The sequence below is a fragment of the Camelina sativa genome, chromosome 9 (genome assembly GCF_030686135.1).
Source record: "Camelina sativa cultivar CO46 ecotype springtype chromosome 9, ASM3068613v1".
Classification (NCBI taxonomy): Eukaryota; Viridiplantae; Streptophyta; class Magnoliopsida; order Brassicales; family Brassicaceae; genus Camelina; species Camelina sativa.
In genome coordinates, this window is record NC_141888.1 from 29588739 (window position 1) to 29607432 (window position 18694).

The window sequence follows — 18694 nt, forward strand, 5'->3', positions numbered from 1 at the left end:
CAATTTGTAAATTTATCTTTATATCCGAATTAGTTCTTTATTTTCTTAATTTTGTTTCTTTTTGCCATTTTGACTTGTTCTTATTTATTTTTTTGTATTTCTTGTGGGAAATAGACAGGTAAGATTGTGATTTTTAAAAATTTTGTTCGTAGTTGATTGTGAGTGAATACAATTAATATACATGCCATTGATTTATTCTGTTAATTATCAATGCAAGTTAGGTGTTTAATCTTTTTAAAAAAATATATATGTCACTGACTCAGTTTAGATGAGAATAATTAAAAAAAAAAAAAAAAAAAAAATCAAAGTAGGTTTAGAGCCTACTGTTAAGCTTGTCGTTTCAGATCGCATTTTAAAGATTCTTATCCAAGTTATAAAATGTTGTTGTAGTGATGTGAAAAAAAGTAAAGGTTAGAAGAATGGAACTATCTAGGATATTGCTTTTATGTATTGATTTCGTATCATGTTTAAACTATATTGTATTTGGCTATATACGAATGTCACTTTTTCCACAAATGATAACATACAGTAACATGGAATGTTACTCACTAACAGGCTTATCAGATCTAGATTCTCTTTACGGGTGATACATGGAAGTTGATACATCAACATTTGCTTAGATTAGTAAATCACTAAATTTCATATAAGCGGGGCTTTTTCCATGTTAAGATTATATCCTTCTTATTCTATACCTATAGATTCTTACGAAGTACCTATATAAAAATATATATATATATATATATATATATAAAATGTATAAAAGGGCGTTTATTTTTACTTCAATTTCAGGTTTGGGAACTTAAAAAGAATGATCAAGTAAATGACAAATTTTTAGGTTACTTCAATTTTTACTTCTTCTGTTCCTAATAGACTGATGTTTTAAGATTTTTTCTTATTCTTACAAGATCAATGTTGCAGATTAAATAACTGAAATAACTTTTTTAGTTTATGTTTTTCTCCATATGATATGTATCTAAGGTTTTTTCTTAATATATGTAAAATTATCAAAAAAATCTTTATTAGAAAGAGATGGAGTATTATATATGTCTCTTTATATTGTTGTCCCCGGCCCTAAATGGCTATATGATCTGTCTAGAAAAAACAGGACCGATCATATATATTACGAAAACGAGGATACGTGAAATGTAGATGAAAGTTCATTAATACATACAGGTGAAATATAACACGTATGCGCATAACTCATGAATGACTGACTACACTACACTATACATACAGCTTCATAAACCAGAAATATCATAAATGGTAAAATACACATGTCTGGCTCTCTGTCTGCCAAGAAGTATTATATAATTGTGTCTGTGCCAGTAGTGTCAGTGAATGTCATCATTCCGTGGGATTAGAATCTCCACACACAAATACTTGAGTTTGAGAATCGAATATTACTGATTTATAAAGAAACAAGGAATTAAAAAAAAAAAAAAATCTTGTTTCGTGGGTCTCCAAATGACTTGTTCATTTCTAATGGTCTTGTTATCCAAAAGAATTTTAAGATTACATTATGCAAGTGCATCAGAAAAACATACGATGTCAGGTTTAAATTTAGTTGAAAATTATAGTAAGAGTATTCTTTTTCTTATGATAAAAGAATTAATATACTTCTGCAGTTCCAAACATCCTTCAGTTTTATTAAGTATATACATTCACTATGTTCCTTCTCATTTTTATCATCATATTTATTACAACGACATGTAACAATTAATCACGCGTGCGGAAGTGACAAGCCTCTCATACTGGAAATAGTGGTATCGTTTAAAACTTTCAACTATCACTACTGATTATGTATACCATTGGAATAAGACTTCCAAATAAGTGGCACTATACAAAAGGCCAAAAAAAAAAAAGTTACGATGTTCAGAAGAGAGACGAGACATCAACCGACATCCACAGAATTCATTTTAGTGACTCAATACGAAATTTTATAATATACCGACATAAACAATGGTAAAAAACACATGTCTTGCTCCAACACAATAATATATATAGCGTCTTATTATAATCACCTTATGTTTGTATAATTGAGTATACACCATATGATGTTGAGGAAATGTAAAAGGAAAATCACAAATTTTGTATTCGTCATGCGGACTAAACATGTCATGAAAAATTGTCAAAAAAGGACAAATAAGTCAACAAAAATTATAGACCATAACAAAAGTATTCCTCAACGTTTTATTCTTTTCTAAACTTTTTTTGGAATTTAAGCTTCAAGTATTCGATTCAGGGACATATGGACTTATGTGCTTCTCTCTAGCTGTGACAATGGAATTACATTTGCACAATTTTAACAAAAGTTGTATATGTTTTTTAGACTATTTATTATTCAAATAATAATGGATGACGTGAGTCCGAAGTCCAAATATGAGTAGTGGCCACCTGATAAATAGTATTTGAAATGTAATCAAAGTATTTAATTTTATATATAAACATATATATATATATATAATATTTGAAACTTACGTACGTACGGCCATAGTATTTGAAATGTAATCAAAGTATTTATATATAAACATATAAATATCTATAATATTAACAAAACGCACACATGCACGTTAAATTAGTCAAACTAGTCCTGACCTAAATCATACGTTGGACTTTTTTCATGGAGGTTGGCTAATTTGACTTTGGTTTCAAGGTAGTACCTATTGAAAGAATTTGAGTTTCAAATTGTGATAAATTAAAATTAGTTAATTAAAATTTCGTTCGGTTAGATATCGAGGGCTGAATTGTTGTTTTTTCGTACATTCCCATGATTAAATTATATATGGAAGGTACGTTAAAATGATCGGCATGTGGGAGCTAATCAGTCATCGATTAATTAGTTTTTTGTTTTTTTTTTTTAATTTAATTAACTGTTGTGGTTTAGATGCACTTGTCAAATGTGAGGTAGTGGTTCGTACCTCTTCTGAGTTGTAAACTCATCTTCTATTCTAATTTAGTGAGAGTAATATTGTAACCGGTATAAACCATTAATTAATTCAGAACATTTTGCTAATTCCCATCTAATGTCTCATAAATTATATTTATAGTAATCGACACGAAGCATGCATGAACCTATATATAATTTCTACGTTCTTCTACACCATGTAAAGTGATCAATATATTAATTAATATTGAATTGGTAATTTGGTATATATACAAAACAAAAATGGTATATAAATTTGTTTGGTTGAAGAGTGACGAAGAAACGTAGAAAGCAGTCGGAAGAAGCATGTGGTCCACGTGATCGGACTTCGTCGGACGACCACTACCAACGACTCTATCTCTTTGCATGTGATTCTCATTGATTTGCTCGTATATGTACGGGTCACTCTCTCCAAAGACATACAGTAGACACTATATAGTCTATAGTCTATATATGTATCAATATCGTGGTGTTTTGGTTTTATGTGCTGTATTAATATTTTTCTACCAATTCATATAAAATATCTAAAATATTAGTAGTATATTATAGTATTCCATTTATGATTTCCAAAGACTTCAAAATATGTTAGGTTCAACTTCAATATGTCGACGTTGCGTTAAAATGTGTTAGGTTCAATGATCGACGTTGCGTTAGTACAACTAAACGACTTTAGATATTTAGATACCCACCGAACCGAAGAACTTTTCTCTACAATGTGTTTCCCTAGGATATTGATGGATATAATTTATCCGACCACCAAATTGTTCCACTACAGCTTGGAAAATTTTGTCTGTTACGTGATGAGAGCTCTTGACGAGTTCCACGAGATTTCTTCGAATAAAGCGTCGTAGACTATCTGTCAATGAATATGATATTACCCGTTCTTGTTAAATACAAATTTTCCTATTAAAGTATCGTTTAAGATTTTTCGTATAAATTAAAAATCCTAACTAAACATTTATTTATCTATTAACAACATTTATCAAAGCTATATTAGTCTGTTTTAACAAAAAAGTTATAGTATTCACCTCTATTCTACTACTGTCAAATGTTAATATTTGTGTATCCCCGAGACCCCGACCTTCATTACATGACTACTAGTAGCGAGTCGCAGATTTGTAAATTAATTGAATTACAGCCACTGAGAACAAAATAAAATAAAAAAAGCTACCTCATAAAAGCACATTCCAAACACAAATTCACTGTATGGGTCAACAAAAATCGGCTGATAAAAGATCTGACCAATCTAAACATGCTTCACTTTTTAAAAGCATATATACATTAGTTTTATATATTCCTTTAGTACGTGTAAAAATCAAATGAAAGTTTTGTGTTATTTTAAGTAATGTCATAGTATATATAAACCATGTAATATTCTGATAATCAATTAAACATAGGGCAAAAAGATTAATCATTTCAGCATGAGAAAGACATTGCAATATAAGATAAGGTGTTAGTTAGTATGTCTATAACTTGAGCTACAAAGAGAATTGTAAAATAATACGGCATCCATTTGCTGCATTATCCCAATAATGTAACTATTGCATGACGATCGTATATGTATCGACACATATTTTATGCATTCAACTATATATATACTATACTACCACATCTTAACCATCTTCGCAATCACATCTTATGTAAAAAAACAGAGACAATATATAATAACATTGTTTTGTTTATATGCTATAAGAAGATTAAAAAACCTAGACAATCGATGATAATGAGATGAATATGTGTGAAGGCCCGTACAGGGTAGTGAGAAAGCTAGCAGATAGCATTGTATGACACGACGAGGTACATGAATTATTGAGGTTGCAATTGGTGTACTATTTACTATAGTGTGAAAAAATAAACATTTTAGCAAGGGTTTTAGTGTTTTACACCCTGTTCTGAAAATTCTCGCCTAGTACTGATTACGCCCCGTAAAATCGCTAGGTTCACCCTCTCTGTCTTGATTAATGATTAATTTCCGCCTAGCATCGATTATCTAATTTGATTATAAATCGTCTAATCCGATTATTTTACGCTTAATTTTGTATATAATGATTATTTTTAGAGCCAAATATAAACCAAATATGTATTTTTTTTTTTGTTATTTAAACATTTAAATTAAGAGTTCATGATGTTTTACAATAACTAATGTACAAACTTTTAATGAAAATCACAAATTTTCTTTTAAAGTTACGTTTTTATGTGTTTTCCGTAATTTTAAAGACAATTCTATAGTTTTATATTTTATTTGATATTTTTATTTTAACATAAACAAAATTATATATATATTTAATACTATATATTTTTATTTTACTATTAATTTAATAAAATAATCCTAAAACTAGTTTCTGATTAATTCTCGTTTAATCTCTGATTTTTCTGCTATGCGCTAAGCCCACACCCACCGCCTGACTAGCGCATAACGATTTCTAAAACAGAGGTTTTATCCTAAGATGACGAAACTGGATCAGATGACTGCTTATTTATTTATTTACTAGGATCGGATCCGCGCTACAGCGCGGAGAAATATTTGAATATGTTATTTTTTTTATTATAGTACTATATGAAAGATATATTTATGTAATGAGTTTGAACAAAATAGTAGAAGAAAAAAAAAGTGAGAATGGGATTGCATGGGATAAACCTTATAGGACCAACACTTCATCTTCATCTGTAAAATTACTAACTCACAATTTTTGTTATGACAAACCAACCCACAAAGGATTGCCTTTCTTAAAATATCAATTTTGACCCGTTCTATCATGTGATTGTGAGTTTCGCAAGCCAGTCAATGTACTTTTTAAAAGAATAGTGATATGAAAATGAGTAATATTTGATCATTGTTTGTAGTTAAAGTAGGAAATACCTAATCTAATTTTACATTTATAATCAAAAATTTTAATTTTACAAAAGAAAATTTTTAAATTCAAAGAAATTAAAAAATGTATTTTAGAATAACATATGGAAGGTTTATATTTTAAAAAATAAAAAAATTTAAAATATAAAATTTCATCATAATCTGCATCATAATTTGCTAAAATATTGAATGAAATTGTATACATCTCGCATAAGAACATATGAGCTCGATAGATTTACAAAACAATGAAATATTTGAATTAGATACTTTCCATATCACAAAATAATGAAATATTCAAATTATATATATATATATATATATATATATATATATAAATATATTAATGATGTTTATTTAAAATTATATTTTTATTTTCATTAACATTAACTGACTAAATTCGAAAATATTTTTTTTTATCTCTAAAACCTTTTTTTTTATCTCTAAAACCTTTTTTTATAAGAAATAACAATCACAACTAACATATATTTTAAACTTTAATATAAAATAAAGAGTTAAAATGTTAATAAAACTTAAACTTTTATAGAGTGTAATTTTAATAATATTTTAAACTTTTACAAAGTTTATAACATTTGAACCTTTTAAACGTTTTGATATTTTTAATATGTTTAAATTTTAATAATTTAAATATTATAATATTTTAAAACTTTTTAAAAGCTTAGAACTTTTAAAAGTTACAATATATTAATAATAATTTAAACTTTTAAAACTTAAATTGTATTAAATGCTTTATATATAATTTTCAAATTTGGACCCCTGATTTATCAAACTGCTCATTAGAAGTTAGAAACATATTAGTCCTATATATAATGCTTGTGAACCTTTGTCAAAAAAATTTTAATCGATGTGGGATATTTTTTTCTTTTTCGTTAGAGTAATATTGAGATCTCTATTATTTGTGAAATCTATATCCTCAGTTTACGGAATATTTTTGTTAAGTTTGATTTTACAAATAATGTTGATTTGATTTAAATTTTATTGTTAAGTTTTTAATAAATGCAAATTTTATACGATGAATCTAAAATAATTTCTTAACTTTATAAGTTTTCTAAAGTTCAAGACTGAACAATATTTTCGAAATCAATAAATGCCATATGTGAAATATTTTGTTAAGATTTATGGAGGCAGTTAATGATAAGTTTATAATGATAAATCAGTATGCCATATGTGGAATATTTTGTTAAGATTTATGGAAGCAGTTAATTAGGAATCGTTTATGAAAAATTTATTAATGTTTACATTTATGATTTTTATTTATAGATGTGTTTTTTTTTGAATAACCCGATAACCCATTTAATTCGTCGCAGGTTCATTTTTATCCGAATCCGACAGCTTTAATTTCGGGTTATTTTCTGCAATTGACCCGACCCGGAAGCATTTTTGTACTTCTCTCTTATTTATATAGAGATTTGTATTTTTAAAAAAATTGTTGTGAATATGTTTAGAAAATACGTGTAGAAAATACTAATGATTTGACCAAATAAATAAACGGTTAGGTAATTTATATTTATTTTTAGTCAAACAAACGCTTATTATAGTTTTAAATACAATTAACAACGTTGAAACTGATCATAAAATCTGTACTTGTAAATTATAAAAAAAGTCATACTTGAACACACATAAAATTACATCTACTCGTCGACAAAAATTAAAATAAAATAAAAACTTAAGACTATATATTTAGTTTTGATTTTTCCGTCAACGTACAACTATTCCAAAATAGTGGATTAGGTTGAATATATTAAGTCATAAATGTATGTCCCTACCATATTTGCTCTTTTTAGGGGAAAAACGTAGACACGTAAAATCAACTTATTCGTCCTCCTCCTCCTCACAAATTAATTAAGCATATGGGGAATTATGGAGTATTTATTACAAAAAAAGAAAGAGATAAGAGTATTGAATGAATAATTCTGGTGAATTTTGGTTGTCCTTCACTGTCCTAGTATTTATTTCTGATTTACTTTATCTTTAAGACGACGACCTAACAGTACGACCTCCATACTTAATAAGTATATAGAGTTTTGCCCCACCAACAAAACTTATGAATATGTATCACACACATCTCTCGTTATGCTAATTAATTAACGGTGTGTTTGGCTCAAACACTTATTATGATTTTGATTGTAGCGTTTTTGTTAGTGTCCAAACCAGGTTTCGTTCAAAGAATCGACAAATTAAATTATATACCTAAAACAAAAATGAAGACAATTTTCTCCGTTTTTGTTTAGTCGATTTTAAACACAAATTTTATCAACAAAAAGAAACAACACATGTTTACACATATGTATGTCAATGTCACTAATGCCATACCATCACCAAAACTTCAAATCTACCAAATCTTGAATCGAATCCTATAAAGTAAACAATGATACACATATTTGGGATAAAAAGCAGTAACATCATCAAAAAGCATCTTATTATTTCAACCCATAGACACTCCTCGCAACATAATGCTAGATTCCTAGGACACAAAACGTACTCATCACTGAGAATTGAAGTACGCTTATTACTCATGTTCATAGATTAATATTTGCAATTAAGGGAAAAAAGCTAGATGATTTTTGATAATTAAAGTATACAATTATACGAGGATAACTAACTTGTGTATATGTGTCTTACACATCGTAATAGCTAACAAGTGACTCTAAATATTTAAACATGTTCGATCGTGCAGTTATGTTTTAATTCAACCAGCACATAAGTTAGATTGAATCATTAACTAAATGAGATTTAGATTGTAAATGGACTTTCTACCCAATACAAATGTACTGAAATACAGAAAATCAATACATGATCGAAAATGTGAATGTGGTTCAGGTATACTCTGCCCGTAGTAGACTCTTCTCACGGAGTTTAAAGAGGCAAATACAAACACACGACTTATTTTAGCAAACGTACTCTACAAAGACATTTTGCTAAACATGTTTTTATTTCAACATAGAAGAGAAAAAAGTGAGTTTGTTTTGGTGGCTGTGTGGCGTTTCACTTAGATCTTAGCTGCAAAGGAAATGCCTTGTTTGGTGAGCTCGTCGAGGCTCTCTGCAGCAGGTCGAGCTTTGGCGACATTAGCCAAAGCCTTGTTCTCATCACCGCTACCTCCTTCCATGAATGCTCCAACCACTTTACCACCTTCAACCCAATATGCTCCAAATTTAGGTTTTGGGTTTGATGGGTTGCTGTCTCCAAATAACACAGAGTCTCCTACGTTGTCTCCATAGAACTGCCACGAGAGATCAAAGGAGCGAGAGTAGAAGAATGGAAGATAGTCGTATTCCTCCACTGCTGCGCCTCCCTCAGCCGCTTTGATCGCCTGCCACAATGTATCACATATGTAAACGCTTCTTCAGATATACAACTATGTTACTCTGTTTTGTTTGAGTTTTCGTTTTACAACATGTAATAGGGGAAACTGTGAACTTTCTTTTTCATATGCAGACACAAATGCAAGCGCGTAAATTGGGGTGATTTAAACAATATCAGCCTTATTGTAAGTACCTTCACAGCTTGCTCTGCTGATTTGCGGGAATGGTCAACATGCTCGACCCTTCTCACGTCTCCGTACATTTTCATAGGGAAAGTGGCAACATCGCCAACAGCATAAACATCTGGGACACTTGTTTTGAAGAATGCATCGGTCTGCGTGAACAGTTGAGTGGTTAATCAAAAGATCCAAATCAGAATGGTACAGGAGAAGAAGTGCACAGCCTGCAGATAGATACCTTAATTCCACCTTTGTCTTCCTCGACCTGCCCCTTGAATAAGGATGTCAATGGTTTTGCACCAACCCCAACTATCACAATGTCGGCTTCCAGTGTCCTCCCATCCTTGAGTTGTACTTCCTTCACCTGGAGGAAAACAGTACAAGTTGGACATTTTTTTCTTTTGACAATACAAGTTGGACATTTGGACCAGGACAATTTGGTCCTGGTAATGTTGATCATATAACCAAAACGAAAAAGTGTTGAAACAATTCAGTTTGTTATTCTAAAACCATATTTTTGGAACAAAACTCAATTTTGGTGTAATCAAACCGAACAAACCAAAGAAAAGTTCATTAAACCGAACTGAACCTAATTACATTATCTTTTTATTGGCAGTAGACTTTAGTTTCTAACTTTCTATAGAACCAAAACTGAAACGTAGACAGCATTTCCCACTCCTATAAGCTAATTATATGAATTACCTCTCCACTTGAATGAGCGGTGAACCCAGATGCCACTGTTCCTTTGATGATCTTCACTCCCTTGTTTGTATAGTAAGTCTCATAGAAAGCAGCAATATCGGCGGTGAAAAGCCTAGGCACTGCACGAACATTTTGTTTTCATTACGTGTAACTAAGTAATACATACAGTATATGAATAATCGAATGCAAAAGGATATATATCAACTTACTGCACCAAGGTTCAGGGAAAACCATAGTGACATCAAAATTGTTGATCCTCAAAGCTGCACTAAGCTCAAGACCAATGTAACCTCCGCCAACAACTACAGCCTTTCCACCTTTCTTTGCTTTAATTGCTTCAACCAAATTGTCAGCATCATCGATCTCCCTCAGATAGAGGATATTCTTAGAGTCTGCACCTTGCACTCCAAAATCAGTCAATCTGAGAACCTGCAAAGGAAGATAAGTGTTACTCTCTTCTTATCATAGAATATGAAGCTCTCTGATGTAAGAAATGCAAGGATATTAGTCTTTACAGTAGAACCAGTTGCAATGATAAGAGTCTCATATTTGAAGACATCCCCAGCTGCACTGACAAGACTCTTGGCAGAGAGATCAGCTTTCACTATCTCTGTGCTTAGTATCAACTCAATTCCTGCAAACACAACGGATAACAAAAAAATGATAGCAAGATTAAGAGTTATCATTGATAGGTGGGACTACATGGATGAGCAGGGAAGTGATATTGGTGATGTGAAGTAGGATTGTTACCTTTCTGCTTGTACGATTCAGGAAGCAGTTTTTCTCCACCACTACCAACACAGCAATGGAAACCTGGAAGTCTAGCAGCACCTGCAGCAAAAATCCATAACCAAAAAGACAAGTCTCAGAAAATCAAATCTAAGTACTGTAGTTTGCAAAGTAAACCAGAAAATTGAATTTACCTTCAGGAAACAAATACCCCTTGCTAAGTGCAGGACGTTCATATGGAGCCACCTAATCCAACAATATTTGAGTAAATAAAGATCAGAGGGGTTACAAGACACACTGTATAACAATAGAGTTTCTCAACCCAAGTAGAGAGAAAGAAAGCTTACGGCCTCTTTGGAGATAACTGCCAACTCTCCTGGTTTAACACCTTGATTAGCAAACTCCTTAGCTGCGTATCCCTACACACAACAACAAAAATGGAGAAAAGGATAAAACAGAATCCTGATGGTACTCACTACTCTATTAGCGATTAACAACAACAATACATCGATTAGCGATTGTAATATGATTAACTCAACGAATCTTAAAAACTGGGAAGCGAAAGGCATGAAATCAATCACAGATCGGACGTATAAACATACGAATCATAACCCTAAATCATCATAATCGCTATCGGAATTAACAATAAACGAACTACAGTCCCCCAAAACAATCTATGAGAATTGTGGTGTTTTTTTCTCAAACACAAAATCGAAAGTAATGGCTTGAAAAAAACAACTTAAAAGAGGAAGGAGGAGAGAAAAAATACTAACGGCTGAAACGCCACCGCCGAGGATGATGTACTTGAAGCTCTTCTCCGCCATTTTTTATCCGATCGTCTCTTCCTTTTGTTATCTCTTTTGTCGCTGCTGAACTTGGTTTGTTAGAGAAGAAAAGAAAAAAAGAAAAAAAGAAGAAAAGGCTAAAATGAGCTGAGTGAGAGTCTAATTGGCCACAACATTAACCGTTGATTGGATGAAAAGCTTACACGTGGCAATATTATAGCCGTCGTGATCCATGCTCTCTAGGTGTGGGGAAAGTGAAAGAATTAAGGACGGAAAACAAGGACTGATTTAATTCTTAAGTCCTTTTGTTAATCAGTAATTACCCAGAAAAATAAGTTTAGTGGGAAAAGTCACAAATGTGCCACGTCATTGGGATAAGTCATGATGGGTTTGGCATGTATTGGGCTTCTTTTCTGATCTTTTAAGGCCCAGAATTTTCATTTTAAGAATTATGAAGTGAAAACAAAAACAAAAAAACACTCGAACATCAAAGATTAGGACTCGAACATAAAAAAGTCGAAAAAAACCACTCAACTAGTAAATAAGCATCCTACTATATTAATTGGGAAGTACAAATATGAAACTAATCTTAAAATGTGTAAAAAATTACATTCAATTACCATTAGAAAAATTAATTAAGCTTAATTAACTAATTTAAATAAATATAATTAATTAAAAAACATTTACAGATCAAATATTAAAAAAATCTTTAAAAAATTCTTTCTAAAAAATTATAGACGAAATTACTAATATTTAAAAATATATATATATATATAAACAATTCAGAATTTTGAAAACTAAGATTTTATATCCAAGTATACAATACAATTATTTTAATAACTAAATTCGAAGATTTTATTAAGATTTCAAATTATAATTCTCCTATCATCTTTATTTTATTTTATTTACAAATTGTTTAGAATTTTCATATAATACTTATTATTAATCAAATGCATATTTTTTGGGGCATTCTCAAAAATGCCCCTTTTTCCATACCCCTTTTAAAAATACTCCTTCATGTTGACCATTTTTAAAACTACCCCTCTTTATATACAAAATGACCAAATTACCCTTTTTGAGTGACAGCAAGAATGTACAGTCATCAAAATCGAAAAAAATTTCCCGCCAAAATTTTTTTTTTCCCGCCAAAATCGAAAAATTTTCCCGAAAAAAAAATTTCCCCGCCAAAATCGAAAATTTTTCCCGCCAAAAATATTGAAATTTATACCTTTTAAAAATATTGTAAACGCTTTTAAAAAACTTTTAAAAGCGTTTACAAGGTTTTTAAACACATTGTAAACGCTTTTAAAAACCTTGTAAATGCTTTTAAAAAGTTTGTAAATGCTTTTAAAAAGCTTTTAAAAGAAGTGTTTACAAGGTGTTTAAAAACCTTTTAAAACCCTTTTAAAAATCTTATAAAAACTTTTACAAGGTTTTTAAAAACATTGTAAAAGCGTTTACAAGGTGTTTAAAAACCTTTTAAAAAATTTTTAAAAACCATTTGAAAACCTTTTAAAAACTTTTTAAAACCTTTTAATAACATTTTAAAAATCTTGTAAAAGCGTTTACAAATTGTTTAAAAAACCTTTTAAAACTCTTTAAAAAATCTTGTAAAAGCCTTTACAAGGTGTTTATAAGGCTTTTATAAGGTAGAAACCTTATAAAACCTTTTAAAAACCTTGTAAATTTTTTTTGGCGGGAAAGTTTTTTCGAAAAATTTTTGGCAGAAAAATTTTTTCGAAAATTTTTTGGCGGGAAAATATGTCGGAAATTTTTTGGTGGGAAAATTTTGTTTTTCTTTTTATTGAATAAAATTATTTTCATCTAAGGGTAAAATGGTCACTAAAAATTAAAAGAGGGCAAAAATAAAAATGGCCAGAAAATAGGGTATTTTTGAAAAGGGGTATATCAAAAGGGGCATTTTTAACAAATTCTCTATTTTTTCTGCATATGTTGTGATTTGAATTTTTTAAAACGAAGATATATTACTCAATGTATGAAAAATATGTGTTTTAATTTCTACATTGACGGGTTGGTAAAACTAAATTTATATAAATGATAAATTAATAATTTTTATTTGCTCACAATCCTACTATATTAATTGAGAAGTACAAAAATAAAAATAACCTTAAAAAGTGTAAAAATTTACATACAAATGCCATTAAAAATTGTTAAATAAAAGCTAAAACAATTGAGGGTATAAAAGATAATTAATAATTAATCATTTTATTATCTTATCATCAATCAGCAAAAATCGTGGGTTGCATGGATAATCAATTGACTTAAATTAAATCTATTTACCAAATCTTTATTCTTTTAACCAACAAATCTCATACGCGTTAAAATTCTTTAAATGTGGAGGAGAATTAAATGTGGAGGCAATCTTAGATTATTGCCGGTGATTCCATGGAATTCATGTTAGTGGATGAAGCTGTATGTTATTTTCCATAATTAATGTTTTCTTCTCATTATTGTTTTATTAAAATTTTTATTTTTCTAAACATATATATAGGATGATAAGATGGGAGTTGACCTTAGAAAAGACTTAATAAAAAAATTCGAGAATGGAGCTTCTGAATTTTCGATCACAAACTATTATAAATAATATAATGACAAAATAAATTATTATAGATTTCAATAAACAAAAATGTTCAGTCCGCGATTTACCGCGGGTTAGTACCTAGTTATAATATTAAAATTACTATTTTATATTTTATAAAATAATGATGCAAATACAACAAACAAACAATATAAAATTGTAATAATACTTAAACAATAAAATACTATAATATTTTAAAATAATTAGTATTCCAATAGACTAATAGATTTACAGAAAAAATTAAAAATAAATATTATCTCAAATAAAGTAACTTTAAAAAAAATTAAAACAATAATTTTTATTATTATATTATAATTTTTTTAAAAAATATTGACCCGTGCTTTAAGCACGGGATATCTCCTAGTAAGTTTGTAAGACATTACCTACAATCCAAATCTAACACAAACTTTTAAACGACAAGCCAAGAGCATATAATTTAGGAGCAAAGTCATATTCAATAATTTTCGAATATGACAATTAGTTGAATGGTTCGTTGTTAATGTCGTTAAAAGTGTTGTCACCTAGATTCAAACTTACATAATGTTATATTGTTGAAAAAAACGAAAATTATCATCACAACAACAAAATTCTTCTCTCTGTTTGATTTTGAATTAATACATTTGAGATCATCCTTTAAGAGATCGTAGTGGCACCTAAGGTCGTCGGAGCTCGTAGCGGCATAAGTCATGTGCAATATAATTTTTGATTAGTTAACTATTTTATTGTCAGCAATTATTTTTGTAAATAAGAATGACTGATTATAAGCTTCACACAATCTTTATATTTTTCTAAATAATTGAAAGAAACGATTTTTCGCACTCCCATCCAAAAACTATATAGGTGTAATAACCCATTTCGATGATGCTCTTATTTTATTTTTCCAATGTTCTGATTTTAAATTGTTCGAATTTCAAAATATACAATTTGAAATAAATAACTCGAATTGATAAATGGAGGAGAAAAGAAATTGGTGGAGTGGATTAGATTAGATAGATGGATACAAAGACAAAAACGCCAAGCAAGCCTTTCATGGGGTGTGTGGCTTTGTCGACACAAACATGTGAAACCAATACTTGTTGCCTTATTCTCTAGCTTGTTCCCCTTTCTTTTATCTTTTTTTTTCTTTACCCAAAACTAATTTGATATCCCCTCTACTATACTATTATATATCTTCCTCGGATACTCATCTCTCAGATCTTAGTTCTCATTGATATCGTTTTGTTTATTTAGTTATGCAGAATATAGCATAACTCAAATCATCTGTCCTTGTGTTCGCCGTCCACTCAATAATTTATAAACATCCATACCTAAATTTTTATATATACAGTTGCAACGAAAACTTATAATCTAGTGGTTTATGTTAGTGTAATCATTGTATCATAACTTGGTATATAAAATGTGTTGAAAAATATATCAAAATATGTATATATCTTTGCATCCAAAAAAAAAATCAGAAATAAATAACATTGACAGAAGGATCAGAATAATTAAGAAGAAACGAAATAAAAAGTGGAATTAAATTTTGAATGGTGGTTCAAAATGATCTTAAACACACAATTTTCAATTTTGGGTTCCATCAATCGTTATTGTTGAAAAGATGCAAATATTAAAAAAATCAAATAAAATAATTAGCAGGACCATTTGATACACATTTATATATGCGCGTGCATGTGTTTGTATAATACTCCCTCTGTTTCATAATATAGGATGTTTAGAGAAGTTTTTTTTTTTTCATAATATAGGATGTTTTCAAGTTTCTATGTAACTTTTAGATTAGTTTAATATTTTATATTATGCAGTCTTATTTGTGATTGGTTAAACTTTTTTTAAAGTGGTCATTTCTTAAATTGCGTGTTTTACTCAAAACATCTTATATTTTGAAACGGAGGGAGTACAATCTTTTGATGTGATGGTTGGTTTAAGTTAAGCAATTAGAAATAAGATGTGGATGTAGGACATTTGATGATCTAATTTTTTTGTGTTACTTAGCTCATGTTCAGTTTTTGTTGTTGTTGAACAACACTTAGAGCATGTGCATTGGTTGGGACAAAAATTTGGTCCCTCAAATATATTAATCTTATTTTCAGAGTTTCTTAATTTTGGTACGAGCATTGGTGTCCCTCTATATTTGGTCCCCTGTAAAAAATAATATTTTTTTAATATTTAAAATTAAATATTTAAATTAATAAGTAAAATCATATTAAAGTTTAAATTCAAATAAAACATATAACATTAACATTAATAATATAAGAAAATTACAAAGTTACAAAAACATGAAAAAAAAAACAAAACATACAATTAAAACATGAAAAATAGTACAGTTATGAATCTACTCGATGGTGGAAAAGCTTAGCTAATGCTCGACGTTCACAGTCCTGAAATGAAAACAAGGTTGATCAATACAACATTTTTTTATGATCTAAGACCCCTTTATGATTATGTACTCATAATTTGAAACCGTGAGGTAAACCAATCTCTATTTTACCTTGAACATGTTTAGGCGTAAAGGTCCATCTGGATTCAGTCTCTGAAGTTTTAGGTATGTGTATGCAAAACTCAACTGATCTCGTGAGGTAAACCGATCAACTTCATTGAACCAAAGGCAGGTGAAGAGGTTTGACATTGGCGTATGGCTCTTACAATAAAAGAACCTTCAGGTACATCTAACAACAACAACAAGACATCACACTCAAGAAACATTAACAAACAAAACGAGAGATAGAAGCTAATGATTGATTGATTACTTACAACTTGGAAGAGGAGAATTAGGATCTGAAGGGTCAAATTTCTTGAGTCCATCTGACTGGTAGAACATAAACTTTGGAACCTTTCCAGTCTATCGCATGTCAGAATAAGGCAAATTGCTCACAACTACAGTTTTCCACAAACCAACAAATCCTTGCTTGTCTGGAACATGCCCTCTGCTAGCAAGTTTCGATAGTGTTTGCTCATCCACAAACATCACGAAACACACATTTCGCTTCGAGAATTCAGTGATCTAAAGAAACAAACAAGCAAAATGAGAGATCCACATGAATGATGAGCCTCACGTATAGTCTTTACTTAATGATAACCGCAACAAATACTAAATATGCCGTGCTAATGCATTCTCACGCAATAGATAGTAGTAATCTAATGCATAAGCTAATATCTAGTGTCTATCTACTAACGGATAAAGTTCTAACCTTTTTGCTAGCAGGTCTCCTTAGAAAATCAGAGCTTCCAAAAATGCAAGAAGAGACAGAGACTACACAGTATGTGATCAACTGATTCAGCAAGTGTAACTTCACAGGGTAAATCTGCAATTATATACAAAAATGTTACCTTATAGATGATCAATAAACGCAACACTAGCTAATTGATTGAAATGACTAGAGATGAAAACAATCCATACGCTTGTTTCTCTTCTTGCTTCCGGGTGGTTTTTCGATGTTGGATTTGTTTAGTCCTATATTAATCTCTGATGAAACCAGCAATTGACTTTTTATGTAAGCTGCATCTGTATCAAAATCCAGTTAATAACAATAGCTTTTTTTTTAACACAAATACCAGAGAACTAAGACAAAGTAAGCTTACGGTTATGCTCAAAATGAGGTAAGAACTCACAACCTACACCAAAATCCAAGGGTGTTTGATTAACTAATAATCTCCAAAACTGAGACAACCAAAAAAGAAAGAGACCTTTTTTCGTAATTAGAAGCTTACCATGAAAGAGTAGTTTATGGCCAGAGAAGATGCAAGAGAAGAAAAAGAGTGATAGAAAGAAGAAGAAGAAATGTGAGAGCTTCAATTTCACAATCCGACCAAACTTTTTGCCTCTTCGAAGTAGTAAAAAAGAATTATCATTGTGACCAGATGGATTCAGATATGAAGACGAAGAAGAAGAAGAAGAAATCACCGTACTTCTTCTCTCCGGCCGGTAACATTATCTAATCCCCAAAACACACTGCCAAAGTTCAAACCAAATCAAGATTTTTACATGTTCAAGATGCAGATTTGGAATTACAAGAGAATTCATGAAATTTTCTTAAATCGGAAACAAAATTTTCAATCGGAAACGAAATTGCCGTCGAGACAGAGAGAGAGAGTCGGAGAGGAAAAATAAACTCGAACCTTCGATTTTTCCGTCTCACCCTACAGAAACAACAACAACCACCCACACGTTGCCACGTGTTAAGAGGGACGATGCAAATTACGTCCCAAAATAAGGAACGGTTCTACAATATTAATTTGGTTTTGATTTAAATCCAGCATTTTATTATCGTGGGACGGTTGAAAAATCAACCAATGCACATGCTCTTAGCTCATGTTCATTTTTATATATTTAATGTGGGTTTTAAAAGCAAGAAGGGAGAGATTTAAAGGCGCAGAAAGAGAGAATCCTAGGCTCAGGGGCTCTCAAAAGACCTATGAAGTCTATTACTCCTAACTCCACGTTCCAACTATGATGATTTAGGCTTTTTTGCCAGATTCAAAAGTACTCTGTTATAGTATTAATCTCGATCATGGTATTATCAATTTCTGTTTTTAAAGATATATTGACCTTTTTCTATGCATTTTTAATATCCATTACTCAAATTTTAGTTCAATTCTTTCTTCTTTA

The 18694-nt window shown here is 30.2% G+C and overlaps 2 protein-coding genes across 2 annotated transcripts; both read right to left on the reverse strand.

Annotated features, from left to right (window-relative positions):
- Positions 1–8510: 8510 nt before the first annotated feature.
- Positions 8511–11809, reverse strand: LOC104711845 (monodehydroascorbate reductase 1, peroxisomal). Its single transcript, XM_010428614.3, has 10 exons — positions 11481–11809; positions 11055–11126; positions 10902–10953; positions 10729–10809; positions 10494–10612; positions 10188–10407; positions 9979–10097; positions 9515–9640; positions 9291–9431; positions 8511–9105 (listed from the first exon to the last, which is right to left on the reverse strand). The coding sequence occupies exons 1-10, from the start codon at positions 11529–11531 to the stop codon at positions 8782–8784; spliced, it is 1305 nt and encodes a 434-aa protein (XP_010426916.2). The 5' UTR covers positions 11532–11809; the 3' UTR covers positions 8511–8781.
- Positions 11810–16303: 4494 nt separating this feature from the next.
- LOC104715613 (uncharacterized) lies at positions 16304–18016 on the reverse strand (the record flags this gene model as incomplete). The annotated part of the gene is made up of 7 exons (XM_087463987.1): positions 16304–16466; positions 16577–16754; positions 16840–17089; positions 17277–17390; positions 17486–17590; positions 17668–17700; positions 17797–18016. Coding segments are annotated over 4 exons (444 nt in total), but the record flags the coding sequence as incomplete, so codon positions are not given.
- Positions 18017–18694: the final 678 nt, after the last annotated feature.

Excerpts from the sequence above, each read along its gene's own strand:
- LOC104711845 (XM_010428614.3), bottom strand. The coding sequence starts at position 11,531 with ATGGCGGAGAAGAGCTTCAAGTACATCATCCTCGGCGGTGGCGTTTCA. Across the intron at positions 11,127-11,480 it reads TCGGCGGTGGCGTTTCAGCC|GGATACGCAGCTAAGGAGTT; the intron begins GTTAGTATTTTT and ends TGTTGTGTGTAG. Across the intron at positions 10,954-11,054 it reads CAGTTATCTCCAAAGAGGCC|GTGGCTCCATATGAACGTCC; the intron begins GTAAGCTTTCTT and ends TTGTTGGATTAG.